This window comes from Salvelinus namaycush, chromosome 17 (assembly GCF_016432855.1).
Source record: "Salvelinus namaycush isolate Seneca chromosome 17, SaNama_1.0, whole genome shotgun sequence".
NCBI classification, from domain to species: Eukaryota; Metazoa; Chordata; class Actinopteri; order Salmoniformes; family Salmonidae; genus Salvelinus; species Salvelinus namaycush.
The window spans coordinates 20,140,554-20,154,157 of NC_052323.1; the positions used below are offsets into that span (position 1 = coordinate 20,140,554).

Here is a 13,604-nt window from a genome sequence, read left to right on the forward strand (position 1 = left end):
CCCTACGCTGTAGTCTAATTCAAACTCTAACCCCCGACCCTACGCTGTAGTCTAATTCAAGCTCTAACCCCCGACCCTACGCTGTAGTCTAATTCAAACTCTAACCCCCGACCCTACGCTGTAGTCTAATTCAAACCCCCGACCCTACGCTGTAGTCTAATTCAAACTCTAACCCCCGACCCTACGCTGTAGTCTAATTCAAACCCCCGACCCTACACTGTAGTCTAATTCAAACTCTAACCCCCGACCCTACGCTGTAGTCTAATTCAAACTCTAACCCCCGACCCTACGCTGTAGTCTAATTCAAACTCTAACCCCCGACCCTACGCTGTAGTCTAATTCAAACTCTAACCCCCGACCCTACACTGTAGTCTAATTCAAACTAACCCCCGACCCTACGCTGTAGTCTAATTCAAACTCTAACCCCCGACCCTACGCTGTAGTCTAATTCAAACTCTAACCCCCGACCCTACGCTGTAGTCTAATTCAAACTCTAACCCCCGACCCTACGCTGTAGTCTAATTCAAACTCTAACCCCCGACCCTACGCTGTAGTCTAATTCAAACTCTAACCCCCGACCCTACGCTGTAGTCTAATTCAAACTCTAACCCCCGACCCTACGCTGTAGTCTAATTCAAACTCTAACCCCCGACCCTACGCTGTAGTCTAATTCAAACTCTAACCCCCGACCCTATGCTGTAGTCTAATTCAAGCTCTAACCCCCGACCCTACGCTGTAGTCTAATTCAAACTCTAACCCCCGACCCTACGCTGTAGTCTAATTCAAACTAACCCCCGACCCTACGCTGTAGTCTAATTCAAACTCTAACCCCCGACCCTACGCTGTAGTCTAATTCAAACTAACCCCCGACCCTACACTGTAGTCTAATTCAAACTAACCCCCGACCCTACACTGTAGTCTAATTCAAACTCTAACCCCCGACCCTACGCTGTAGTCTAATTCAAACTCTAACCCCCGACCCTACGCTGTAGTCTAATTCAAACTCTAACCCCCGACCCTACGCTGTAGTCTAATTCAAACTCTAACCCCTGACCCTACGCTGTAGTCTAATTCAAACTCTAACCCCCGACCCTACGCTGTAGTCTAATTCAAACTCTAACCCCCGACCCTACGCTGTAGTCTAATTCAAACTCTAACCCCCGACCCTACGCTGTAGTCTAATTCAAACTCTAACCCCCGACCCTACGCTGTAGTCTAATTCAAACTAACCCCCGACCCTACGCTGTAGTCTAATTCAAACTCTAACCCCCGACCCTACGCTGTAGTCTAATTCAAACTCTAACCCCTGACCCTACGCTGTAGTCTAATTCAAACTCTAACCCCCGACCCTACGCTGTAGTCTAATTCAAACTCTAACCCCCGACCCTACGCTGTAGTCTAATTCAAACTCTAACCCCCGACCCTACGCTGTAGTCTAATTCAAACTCTAACCCCCGACCCTACGCTGTAGTCTAATTCAAACTAACCCCCGACCCTACGCTGTAGTCTAATTCAAACTCTAACCCCCGACCCTACGCTGTAGTCTAATTCAAACTCTAATCCCCGACCCTACGCTGTAGTCTAATTCAAACTCTAACCCCCGACCCTACGCTGTAGTCTAATTCAAACTCTAACCCCCGACCCTACGCTGTAGTCTAATTCAAACTCTAACCCCCGACCCTACGCTGTAGTCTAATTCAAACTCTAACCCCCGACCCTACGCTGTAGTCTAATTCAAACTCTAACCCCCGACCCTACGCTGTAGTCTAATTCAAACTCTAACCCCCGACCCTACGCTGTAGTCTAATTCAAACTCTAACCCCCGACCCTACGCTGTAGTCTAATTCAAACTCTAATCCCCGACCCTACGCTGTAGTCTAATTCAAACTCTAACCCCCGACCCTACGCTGTAGTCTAATTCAAACTCTAACCCCCGACCCTACGCTGTAGTCTAATTCAAACCCCCGACCCTACGCTGTAGTCTAATTCAAACTCTAACCCCCGACCCTACGCTGTAGTCTAATTCAAACTCTAACCCCCGACCCTACGCTGTAGTCTAATTCAAACCCCCGACCCTACGCTGTAGTCTAATTCAAACTCTAACCCCCGACCCTACACTGTAGTCTAATTCAAACTCTAACCCCCGACCCTACGCTGTAGTCTAATTCAAACTCTAACCCCCGACCCTACGCTGTAGTCTAATTCAAACCCCCGACCCTACGCTGTAGTCTAATTCAAACTAACCCCCGACCCTACACTGTAGTCTAATTCAAACTAACCCCCGACCCTACACTGTAGTCTAATTCAAACTCTAACCCCCGACCCTACACTGTAGTCTAATTCAAACTCTAACCCCCGACCCTACGCTGTAGTCTAATTCAAACTCTAACCCCGACCCTACGCTGTAGTCTAATTCAAACTCTAACCCCCGACCCTACGCTGTAGTCTAATTCAAACTAACCCCCGACCCTACACTGTAGTCTAATTCAAACTCTAACCCCCGACCCTACGCTGTAGTCTAATTCAAACTCTAACCCCTGACCCTACGCTGTAGTCTAATTCAAACTCTAACCCCCGACCCTACGCTGTAGTCTAATTCAAACTCTAACCCCCGACCCTACGCTGTAGTCTAATTCAAACTCTAACCCCCGACCCTACGCTGTAGTCTAATTCAAACTCTAACCCCCGACCCTACGCTGTAGTCTAATTCAAACTAACCCCCGACCCTACGCTGTAGTCTAATTCAAACTCTAACCCCCGACCCTACGCTGTAGTCTAATTCAAACTCTAATCCCCGACCCTACGCTGTAGTCTAATTCAAACTCTAACCCCCGACCCTACGCTGTAGTCTAATTCAAACTCTAACCCCCGACCCTACGCTGTAGTCTAATTCAAACTCTAACCCCCGACCCTACGCTGTAGTCTAATTCAAACTCTAACCCCCGACCCTACGCTGTAGTCTAATTCAAACCCCGACCCTATGCTGTAGTCTAATTCAAACTAACCCCCGACCCTACGCTGTAGTCTAATTCAAACTCTAACCCCCGACCCTACGCTGTAGTCTAATTCAAACCCCGACCCTATGCTGTAGTCTAATTCAAACCCCCGACCCTACGCTGTAGTCTAATTCAAACTAACCCCCGACCCTACACTGTAGTCTAATTCAAACTCTAACCCCCGACCCTACGCTGTAGTCTAATTCAAACTCAAACCCCCGACCCTATACTGTAGTCTAATTCAAACCCCCGACCCTACACTGTAGTCTAATTCAAGCTCTAACGCCCGACCCTACGCTGTAGTCTAATTCAAGCTCTAACGCCCGACCCTACGCTGTAGTCTAATTCAAACTCTAACCCCCGACCCTACGCTGTAGTCTAATTCAAACCCCCGACCCTACGCTGTAGTCTAATTCAAACTCTAACCCCCGACCCTACACTGTAGTCTAATTCAAACTCTAACCCCCGACCCTACGCTGTAGTCTAATTCAAACCCCCGACCCTACGCTGTAGTCTAATTCAAACTCTAACCCCCGACCCTACGCTGTAGTCTAATTCAAACTCTAACCCCCGACCCTACGCTGTAGTCTAATTCAAACCCCCGACCCTACGCTGTAGTCTAATTCAAACCCCCGACCCTACGCTGTAGTCTAATTCAAACTCTAACCCCCCGACCCTACACTGTAGTCTAATTCAAACTCTAACCCCCGACCCTACGCTGTAGTCTAATTCAAACTAACCCCCGACCCTACGCTGTAGTCTAATTCAAACTAACCCCCGACCCTACACTGTAGTCTAATTCAAACTCTAACCCCCGACCCTACACTGTAGTCTAATTCAAACTCTAACCCCCGACCCTACACTGTAGTCTAATTCAAACTCTAACCCCCGACCCTACACTGTAGTCTAATTCAAACCCCCGACCCTACACTGTAGTCTAATTCAAACTAACCCCCGACCCTACGCTGTAGTCTAATTCAAACCCCCGACCCTACGCTGTAGTCTAATTCAAACTCTAACCCCCGACCCTACGCTGTAGTCTAATTCAAACTCTAACATCCGACCCTACGCTGTAGTCTAATTCAAACCCCCGACCCTACGCTGTAGTCTAATTCAAACTCTAACCCCCCGACCCTACACTGTAGTCTAATTCAAACTCTAACCCCCGACCCTACGCTGTAGTCTAATTCAAACTCTAACCCCCGACCCTACGCTGTAGTCTAATTCAAACCCCCGACCCTACGCTGTAGTCTAATTCAAACTCTAACCCCCGACCCTACGCTGTAGTCTAATTCAAACTCTAACCCCCGACCCTACGCTGTAGTCTAATTCAAACCCCCGACCCTACGCTGTAGTCTAATTCAAACTCTAACCCCCGACCCTACGCTGTAGTCTAATTCAAACTCTAACCCCCGACCCTACGCTGTAGTCTAATTCAAACCCCCGACCCTACGCTGTAGTCTAATTCAAACCCCCGACCCTACGCTGTAGTCTAATTCAAACTCTAACCCCCCGACCCTACACTGTAGTCTAATTCAAACTCTAACCCCCGACCCTACGCTGTAGTCTAATTCAAACTAACCCCCGACCCTACGCTGTAGTCTAATTCAAACTAACCCCCGACCCTACACTGTAGTCTAATTCAAACTCTAACCCCCGACCCTACACTGTAGTCTAATTCAAACTCTAACCCCCGACCCTACACTGTAGTCTAATTCAAACTCTAACCCCCGACCCTACACTGTAGTCTAATTCAAACCCCCGACCCTACACTGTAGTCTAATTCAAACTAACCCCCGACCCTACGCTGTAGTCTAATTCAAACCCCCGACCCTACGCTGTAGTCTAATTCAAACTCTAACCCCCGACCCTACGCTGTAGTCTAATTCAAACTCTAACCCCCGACCCTACGCTGTAGTCTAATTCAAACCCCCGACCCTACGCTGTAGTCTAATTCAAACTCTAACCCCCCGACCCTACACTGTAGTCTAATTCAAACTCTAACCCCCGACCCTACGCTGTAGTCTAATTCAAACTCTAACCCCCGACCCTACGCTGTAGTCTAATTCAAACTAACCCCCGACCCTACGCTGTAGTCTAATTCAAACTCTAACCCCCGACCCTACACTGTAGTCTAATTCAAACTCTAACCCCCGACCCTACACTGTAGTCTAATTCAAACCCCCGACCCTACACTGTAGTCTAATTCAAACTAACCCCCGACCCTGCGCTGTAGTCTAATTCAAACTCTAACCCCCGACCCTACGCTGTAGTCTAATTCAAACCCCCGACCCTACGCTGTAGTCTAATTCAAACCCCCGACCCTACGCTGTAGTCTAATTCAAACCCCCGACCCTACGCTGTAGTCTAATTCAAACTCTAACCCCCGACCCTACGCTGTAGTCTAATTCAAACTCTAACCCCCGACCCTACGCTGTAGTCTAATTCAAACCCCCGACCCTACGCTGTAGTCTAATTCAAACTCTAACCCCCGACCCTACACTGTAGTCTAATTCAAACTCTAACCCCCGACCCTACACTGTAGTCTAATTCAAACCCCCGACCCTACACTGTAGTCTAATTCAAACTCTAACCCCCGACCTGCGCTGTAGTCTAATTCAAACTCTAACCCCCGACCCTACGCTGTAGTCTAATTCAAACCCCCGACCCTACGCTGTAGTCTAATTCAAACCCCCGACCCTACGCTGTAGTCTAATTCAAACCCCCGACCCTACGCTGTAGTCTAATTCAAACTCTAACCCCCGACCCTACGCTGTAGTCTAATTCAAACTCTAACCCCCGACCCTACGCTGTAGTCTAATTCAAACCCCCGACCCTACGCTGTAGTCTAATTCAAACTCTAACCCCCGACCCTACACTGTAGTCTAATTCAAACTCTAACCCCCGACCCTACGCTGTAGTCTAATTCAAACTCTAACCCCCGACCCTACGCTGTAGTCTAATTCAAACTCTAACCCCCGACCCTACGCTGTAGTCTAATTCAAACCCCCGACCCTACGCTGTAGTCTAATTCAAACCCCCGACCCTACGCTGTAGTCTAATTCAAACTAACCCCCGCCCCACGCTGTAGTCTAATTCAAACTCTAACCCCCGACCCTACGCTGTAGTCTAATTCAAACCCCCGACCCTACGCTGTAGTCTAATTCAAACTAACCCCCGACCCTACACTGTAGTCTAATTCAAACTCTAACCCCCGACCCTACGCTGTAGTCTAATTCAAACTCAAACCCCCGACCCTATACTGTAGTCTAATTCAAACCCCCGACCCTACACTGTAGTCTAATTCAAGCTCTAACCCCCGACCCTACGCTGTAGTCTAATTCAAGCTCTAACCCCCGACCCTACGCTGTAGTCTAATTCAAACTCTAACCCCCGACCCTACGCTGTAGTCTAATTCAAACTCTAACCCCCGACCCTACGCTGTAGTCTAATTCAAACTCTAACCCCCGACCCTACGCTGTAGTCTAATTCAAACCCCCGACCCTACGCTGTAGTCTAATTCAAACTCTAACCCCCGACCCTACACTGTAGTCTAATTCAAACTCTAACCCCCGACCCTACGCTGTAGTCTAATTCAAACTCTAACCCCCGACCCTACGCTGTAGTCTAATTCAAACCCCCGACCCTACGCTGTAGTCTAATTCAAACTCTAACCCCCGACCCTACACTGTAGTCTAATTCAAACTCTAACCCCCGACCCTACGCTGTAGTCTAATTCAAACCCCCGACCCTACGCTGTAGTCTAATTCAAACCCCCGACCCTACACTGTAGTCTAATTCAAACTAACCCCCGACCCTACGCTGTAGTCTAATTCAAACTAACCCCCGACCCTACGCTGTAGTCTAATTCAAACCCCCGACCCTACGCTGTAGTCTAATTCAAACTCTAACCCCCGACCCTACACTGTAGTCTAATTCAAACTCTAACCCCCGACCCTACGCTGTAGTCTAATTCAAACCCCCGACCCTACACTGTAGTCTAATTCAAACTAACCCCCGACCCTACGCTGTAGTCTAATTCAAACTCTAACCCCCGACCCTACGCTGTAGTCTAATTCAAACTCTAACCCCCGACCCTACGCTGTAGTCTAATTCAAACTCTAACCCCCGACCCTACGCTGTAGTCTAATTCAAACTCTAACCCCCGACCCTACGCTGTAGTCTAATTCAAACTCTAACCCCCGACCCTACGCTGTAGTCTAATTCAAACTCTAACCCCCGACCCTACGCTGTAGTCTAATTCAAACTCTAACCCCCGACCCTACGCTGTAGTCTAATTCAAACCCCCGACCCTACGCTGTAGTCTAATTCAAACCCCCGACCCTACGCTGTAGTCTAATTCAAACCCCCGACCCTACGCTGTAGTCTAATTCAAACCCCGACCCTATGCTGTAGTCTAATTCAAACCCCCGACCCTACGCTGTAGTCTAATTCAAACTAACCCCCGACCCTACGCTGTAGTCTAATTCAAGCTCTAACCCCCGACCCTACGCTGTAGTCTAATTCAAGCTCTAACCCCCGACCCTACGCTGTAGTCTAATTCAAACTCTAACCCCCGACCCTACGCTGTAGTCTAATTCAAACTCTAACCCCCGACCCTACGCTGTAGTCTAATTCAAACTCTAACCCCCGACCCTACGCTGTAGTCTAATTCAAACTCTAACCCCCGACCCTACGCTGTAGTCTAATTCAAACTCTAACCCCCGACCCTACGCTGTAGTCTAATTCAAACCCCCGACCCTACGCTGTAGTCTAATTCAAACTCTAACCCCCGACCCTACACTGTAGTCTAATTCAAACTCTAACCCCCGACCCTACGCTGTAGTCTAATTCAAACCCCCGACCCTACGCTGTAGTCTAATTCAAACTAACCCCCGACCCTGCGCTGTAGTCTAATTCAAACTCTAACCCCCGACCCTACGCTGTAGTCTAATTCAAACCCCCGACCCTACGCTGTAGTCTAATTCAAACTCTAACCCCCGACCCTACGCTGTAGTCTAATTCAAACCCCCGACCCTACGCTGTAGTCTAATTCAAACTCTAACCCCCGACCCTACACTGTAGTCTAATTCAAACTCTAACCCCCGACCCTACACTGTAGTCTAATTCAAACTCTAACCCCCGACCCTACGCTGTAGTCTAATTCAAACTCTAACCCCCGACCCTACGCTGTAGTCTAATTCAAACCCCCGACCCTACGCTGTAGTCTAATTCAAACTCTAACCCCCGACCCTACGCTGTAGTCTAATTCAAACTCTAACCCCCGACCCTACGCTGTAGTCTAATTCAAACCCCCGACCCTACGCTGTAGTCTAATTCAAACTCTAACCCCCGACCCTACGCTGTAGTCTAATTCAAACTCTAACCCCCGACCCTACACTGTAGTCTAATTCAAACCCCCGACCCTACACTGTAGTCTAATTCAAACTAACCCCTGACCCTACACTGTAGTCTAATTCAAACTAACCCCCGACCCTACGCTGTAGTCTAATTCAAACTCTAACCCCCGACCCTACGCTGTAGTCTAATTCAAACTCTAACCCCCGACCCTACGCTGTAGTCTAATTCAAACTCTAACCCCCGACCCTACGCTGTAGTCTAATTCAAACTCTAACCCCCGACCCTACGCTGTAGTCTAATTCAAACTCTAACCCCCGACCCTACGCTGTAGTCTAATTCAAACTCTAACCCCCGACCCTACGCTGTAGTCTAATTCAAACTCTAACCCCCGACCCTACGCTGTAGTCTAATTCAAACTCTAACCCCCGACCCTACGCTGTAGTCTAATTCAAACTCTAACCCCCGACCCTACGCTGTAGTCTAATTCAAACTCTAACCCCCGACCCTACGCTGTAGTCTAATTCAAACCCCCGACCCTACGCTGTAGTCTAATTCAAACCCCCGACCCTACGCTGTAGTCTAATTCAAACTAACCCCCGACCCTACGCTGTAGTCTAATTCAAACTAACCCCCGACCCTACGCTGTAGTCTAATTCAAACCCCCGACCCTACGCTGTAGTCTAATTCAAACCCCCGACCCTACGCTGTAGTCTAATTCAAACTCTAACCCCCGACCCTACGCTGTAGTCTAATTCAAACTCTAACCCCCGACCCTACGCTGTAGTCTAATTCAAACTCTAACCCCCGACCCTACGCTGTAGTCTAATTCAAACTCTAACCCCCGACCCTACGCTGTAGTCTAATTCAAACTCTAACCCCCGACCCTACGCTGTAGTCTAATTCAAACTCTAACCCCCGACCCTACGCTGTAGTCTAATTCAAACTCTAACCCCCGACCCTACGCTGTAGTCTAATTCAAACTCTAACCCCCGACCCTACGCTGTAGTCTAATTCAAACCCCCGACCCTACGCTGTAGTCTAATTCAAACTAACCCCCGACCCTACGCTGTAGTCTAATTCAAACTAACCCCCGACCCTACGCTGTAGTCTAATTCAAACTAACCCCCGACCCTACGCTGTAGTCTAATTCAAACCCCGACCCTATGCTGTAGTCTAATTCAAACCCCGACCCTATGCTGTAGTCTAATTCAAACCCCCGACCCTACGCTGTAGTCTAATTCAAACTAACCCCCGACCCTACGCTGTAGTCTAATTCAAACTAACCCCCGACCCTACGCTGTAGTCTAATTCAAACTCTAACCCCCGCCCCTCTGCTGTAGTCTAATTCAAACTCTAACCCCCGACCCTATGCTGTAGTCTAATTCAAACCCCGACCCTATGCTGTAGTCTAATTCAAACCCCCGACCCTACGCTGTAGTCTAATTCAAACTCTAACCCCCGACCCTACACTGTAGTCTAATTCAAACTCTAACCCCCGACCCTACGCTGTAGTCTAATTCAAACCCCCGACCCTACGCTGTAGTCTAATTCAAACTCTAACCCCCGACCCTACACTGTAGTCTAATTCAAACTCTAACCCCCGACCCTACGCTGTAGTCTAATTCAAACCCCCGACCCTACACTGTAGTCTAATTCAAACTAACCCCCGACCCTACGCTGTAGTCTAATTCAAACTAACCCCCGACCCTACGCTGTAGTCTAATTCAAACCCCCGACCCTACACTGTAGTCTAATTCAAACTAACCCCCGACCCTACGCTGTAGTCTAATTCAAACTCTAACCCCCGACCCTACGCTGTAGTCTAATTCAAACCCCCGACCCTACACTGTAGTCTAATTCAAACCCCCGACCCTACGCTGTAGTCAAATTCAAACTAACCCCCGACCCTACACTGTAGTCTAATTCAAACTCTAACCCCCGACCCTACACTGTAGTCTAATTCAAACTAACCCCCGACCCTACACTGTAGTCTAATTCAAACTAACCCCCGACCCTGCGCTGTAGTCTAATTCAAACTCTAACCCCCGACCCTACACTGTAGTCTAATTCAAACTAACCCCCGACCCTACGCTGTAGTCTAATTCAAACTCTAACCCCCGACCCTACGCTGTAGTCTAATTCAAACTCTAACCCCCGACCCTACGCTGTAGTCTAATTCAAACTAACCCCCGACCCTACACTGTAGTCTAATTCAAACTCTAACCCCCGACCCTACGCTGTAGTCTAATTCAAACCCCCGACCCTACGCTGTAGTCTAATTCAAACTAACCCCCGACCCTACGCTGTAGTCTAATTCAAACTCTAACCCCCGACCCTACACTGTAGTCTAATTCAAACTAACCCCCGACCCTACGCTGTAGTCTAATTCAAACTCTAACCCCCGACCCTACGCTGTAGTCTAATTCAAACCCCCGACCCTACGCTGTAGTCTAATTCAAACTCTAACCCCCGACCCTACGCTGTAGTCTAATTCAAACTCTAACCCCCGACCCTACGCTGTAGTCTAATTCAAACCCCCGACCCTACACTGTAGTCTAATTCAAACTCTAACCCCCGACCCTACGCTGTAGTCTAATTCAAACCCCCGACCCTACGCTGTAGTCTAATTCAAACCCCCGACCCTACGCTGTAGTCTAATTCAAACCCCCGACCCTACGCTGTAGTCTAATTCAAACCCCCGACCCTACGCTGTAGTCTCATTCAAACTTTAACCCCCGACCCTACGCTGTAGTCTAATTCAAACTCTAACCCCCGACCCTACGCTGTAGTCTAATTCAAAGCACTGTTCAACTTGACAAAATGTTGTGAAATGTCTTGCAGTGTTATGCATTTGATATCTCTCTCTAAAACATATTTCCCAACTCCCTCCCTCTTCTTCTAGCACTTGGAGGCGTTGCTGCGTCAGATCAGGGAGATGGTGGAGAAACACACAGACACAGAGGTGCTGGAGGCTTGCTCGAAGACCTACCACGCTCTCTGCAACGAGGAGTTCACCATCTTTAACAGAGTGGACATCGCCAGGTCACAGCTGCTGGATGAACTGGTGGACAAATTCAACAGACTGCTGGAAGACTTCTTACAAGAGGTGAGGGGAAGGGATGAGGGAGGGAGGAAAACGAGAATGAACCGGTGGACAAATTCAACAGATTGTTAAAGGACTTCATACAAGGGGTGAGCGAGGGAGGAGAGAGCTCAGACAGGGAGGACTTCCAGTCTACATGTTTCATCTATTGGGCTGAGTGGCCCAGTTTGTGTAGTTGATCCTGATCTGTCTCTGTGTTCAGGGTGAAGAGCCTGACGATGATGATGCCTACCAGGTCCTGTCTACTCTCAAGAGAATCACAGCCTTCCACAAGTAAGGCCCTCCCTCTTCTTTCACCCTCCCTCTTCTTTCTCCCCCCTCTCTCTAACCTCCTCTCTCTCTCTCTCTCCCCCAGTGCCCATGACCTGTCCAAGTGGGATCTGTTCAGCAGTAACTTCAAGTTGCTCAACACGGGCATTGAGAACGGAGACATGCCAGAGCAGATAGTGGTCCATGCTCTACAGTGTACCCACTACGTTGTCCTGTGGTACTTGGCCAAGGTCTCAGAGGGCAGCCACAGAAAGGTATGCAACTCACTTCCCAACTGACTGGCAGCTCAGAACCTTCTCATTCATTTCACTGTTATTTACTAGCTAGGAAAATGGCTTTAGAGTTGGTGAGTTAGTCATGGTTTATACAGCAAGTCTTATGATGATGATGATGATGATGTGTGTGTGTGTGTGTGTGTGTGTGTGTGTGTGTGTGTGTGTGTGTGTGTGTGTGTGTGTGTGTGTGTGTGTGTGTCATCTAGGAGGATGTGTGTTTTGTAGGGGAGGGCGTGTGTGTTTTGATCATGTAATATTGTTTTGTAGGGGAGGGCGTGTGTGTTTTGATCATGTAATGTTTTGTAGATGAGGGCGTGTGTGTTTTGATCAAGTAATATTGTTTTGTAGGGGAGGGCGTGTGTGTTTTGATCATGTAATAATGTTTTGTAGGGGAGGGTGTGTGTGTTTTGATCATGTAATAATGTTTTGTAGGGGAGGGCGTGTGTGTTTTGATCATGTAATATTGTTTTGTAGGGGAGGGCGTGTGTGTTTTGATCATGTAATATTGTTTTGTAGGGGAGGTCGTGTGTTTTGATCATGTAATATTGTTTTGTAGGGGAGGTCGTGTGTGTTTTGATCATGTAATAATGTTTTGTAGATGAGGTCGTGTGTGTTTTGATCATGTAATATTGTTTTGTAGGGGAGGGCGTGTGTGTTTTGATCATGTAATATTGTTTTGTAGGGGAGGGCGTGTGTGTTTTGATCATGTAATAATGTTTTGTAGATGAGGGCGTGTGTGTTTTGATCATGTAATAATGTTTTGTAGGAGGACATGATGAGCCTGAGGAAACAGATGCGGATGTTCTGTCTGATGTGTCAACGTTACCTCACCAACGTCAACACAACCGTCAAGGAACAGGTACTGTCCTGTAGCAGCTATTCACATCCTAGTGATTTTAAATCTGGTTATTTTCAAAAATGAAATTCTCAGAATCCCCGTGCCACGCCATTGAGATGAGGAAGACGTGGCCAAGGAGGCAGACCGCTGATAACCAACCGTCCATCTCCTCTCTCCCCCCCAGGCGTTCACCATACTGTGTGATGTGTTGCTGGTCTTCAGTCATCAGATGGTCTCAGGAGGCAGAGAGCAGCTGGAGCCGCTGGTCTACAGTCCTGATGATTCGTTACAGACAGAACTACTGTCCTTCATACTGCACCATGTCTTTATAGACCAGGACGATGACAACGGCAGCACAGGTACACACACCGCTGCACACTGTTCCAGTAGGATTGCTTATTTGCACTTGAAAATAGCTCTTGTTTGGCCATCGCTAACCAACAAGACCCTGCTAAAGAAATGACATTACTGACTGGCCTTGTGACAGTCTGTGATGCTATGGGCTATATGTGTCCCGGGCTATATGTGTCCCGGGCTATGTCTCCCTGGTTCTACCCTGGTTCTACCTTTTTTCAGCAAGATAGATGTGTTAACTCGAAATGACACAACGACAAGGTTCCAGTTTAACAAAGTTTACTCTACTATATGAACACACTACAAGGTAGCCATTACACTCCAGGCTAGGTCCAACAACGACAAGACTTCCTGCGCATGCTCACTCTTGACTGAGTGATAGCCCCGTAATAACAGAAATATAGGGA

The 13,604-nt window shown here is 48.2% G+C and overlaps 1 protein-coding gene across 1 annotated transcript in view; it reads left to right on the top strand.

The window, feature by feature from the left end:
* LOC120062412 (cohesin subunit SA-2-like) overlaps window positions 1-13,604 on the top strand; it is a 45,865-nt gene that overhangs the window by 14,535 nt on the left and 17,726 nt on the right. Inside the window, exons 18-22 of the mRNA XM_039012376.1 lie at window positions 11,260-11,463; window positions 11,663-11,733; window positions 11,816-11,984; window positions 12,772-12,864; window positions 13,028-13,202. Coding sequence (XP_038868304.1) covers window positions 11,260-11,463; window positions 11,663-11,733; window positions 11,816-11,984; window positions 12,772-12,864; window positions 13,028-13,202 — 712 coding nt within the window. The remainder of the gene's footprint in view (window positions 1-11,259; window positions 11,464-11,662; window positions 11,734-11,815; window positions 11,985-12,771; window positions 12,865-13,027; window positions 13,203-13,604) is intronic.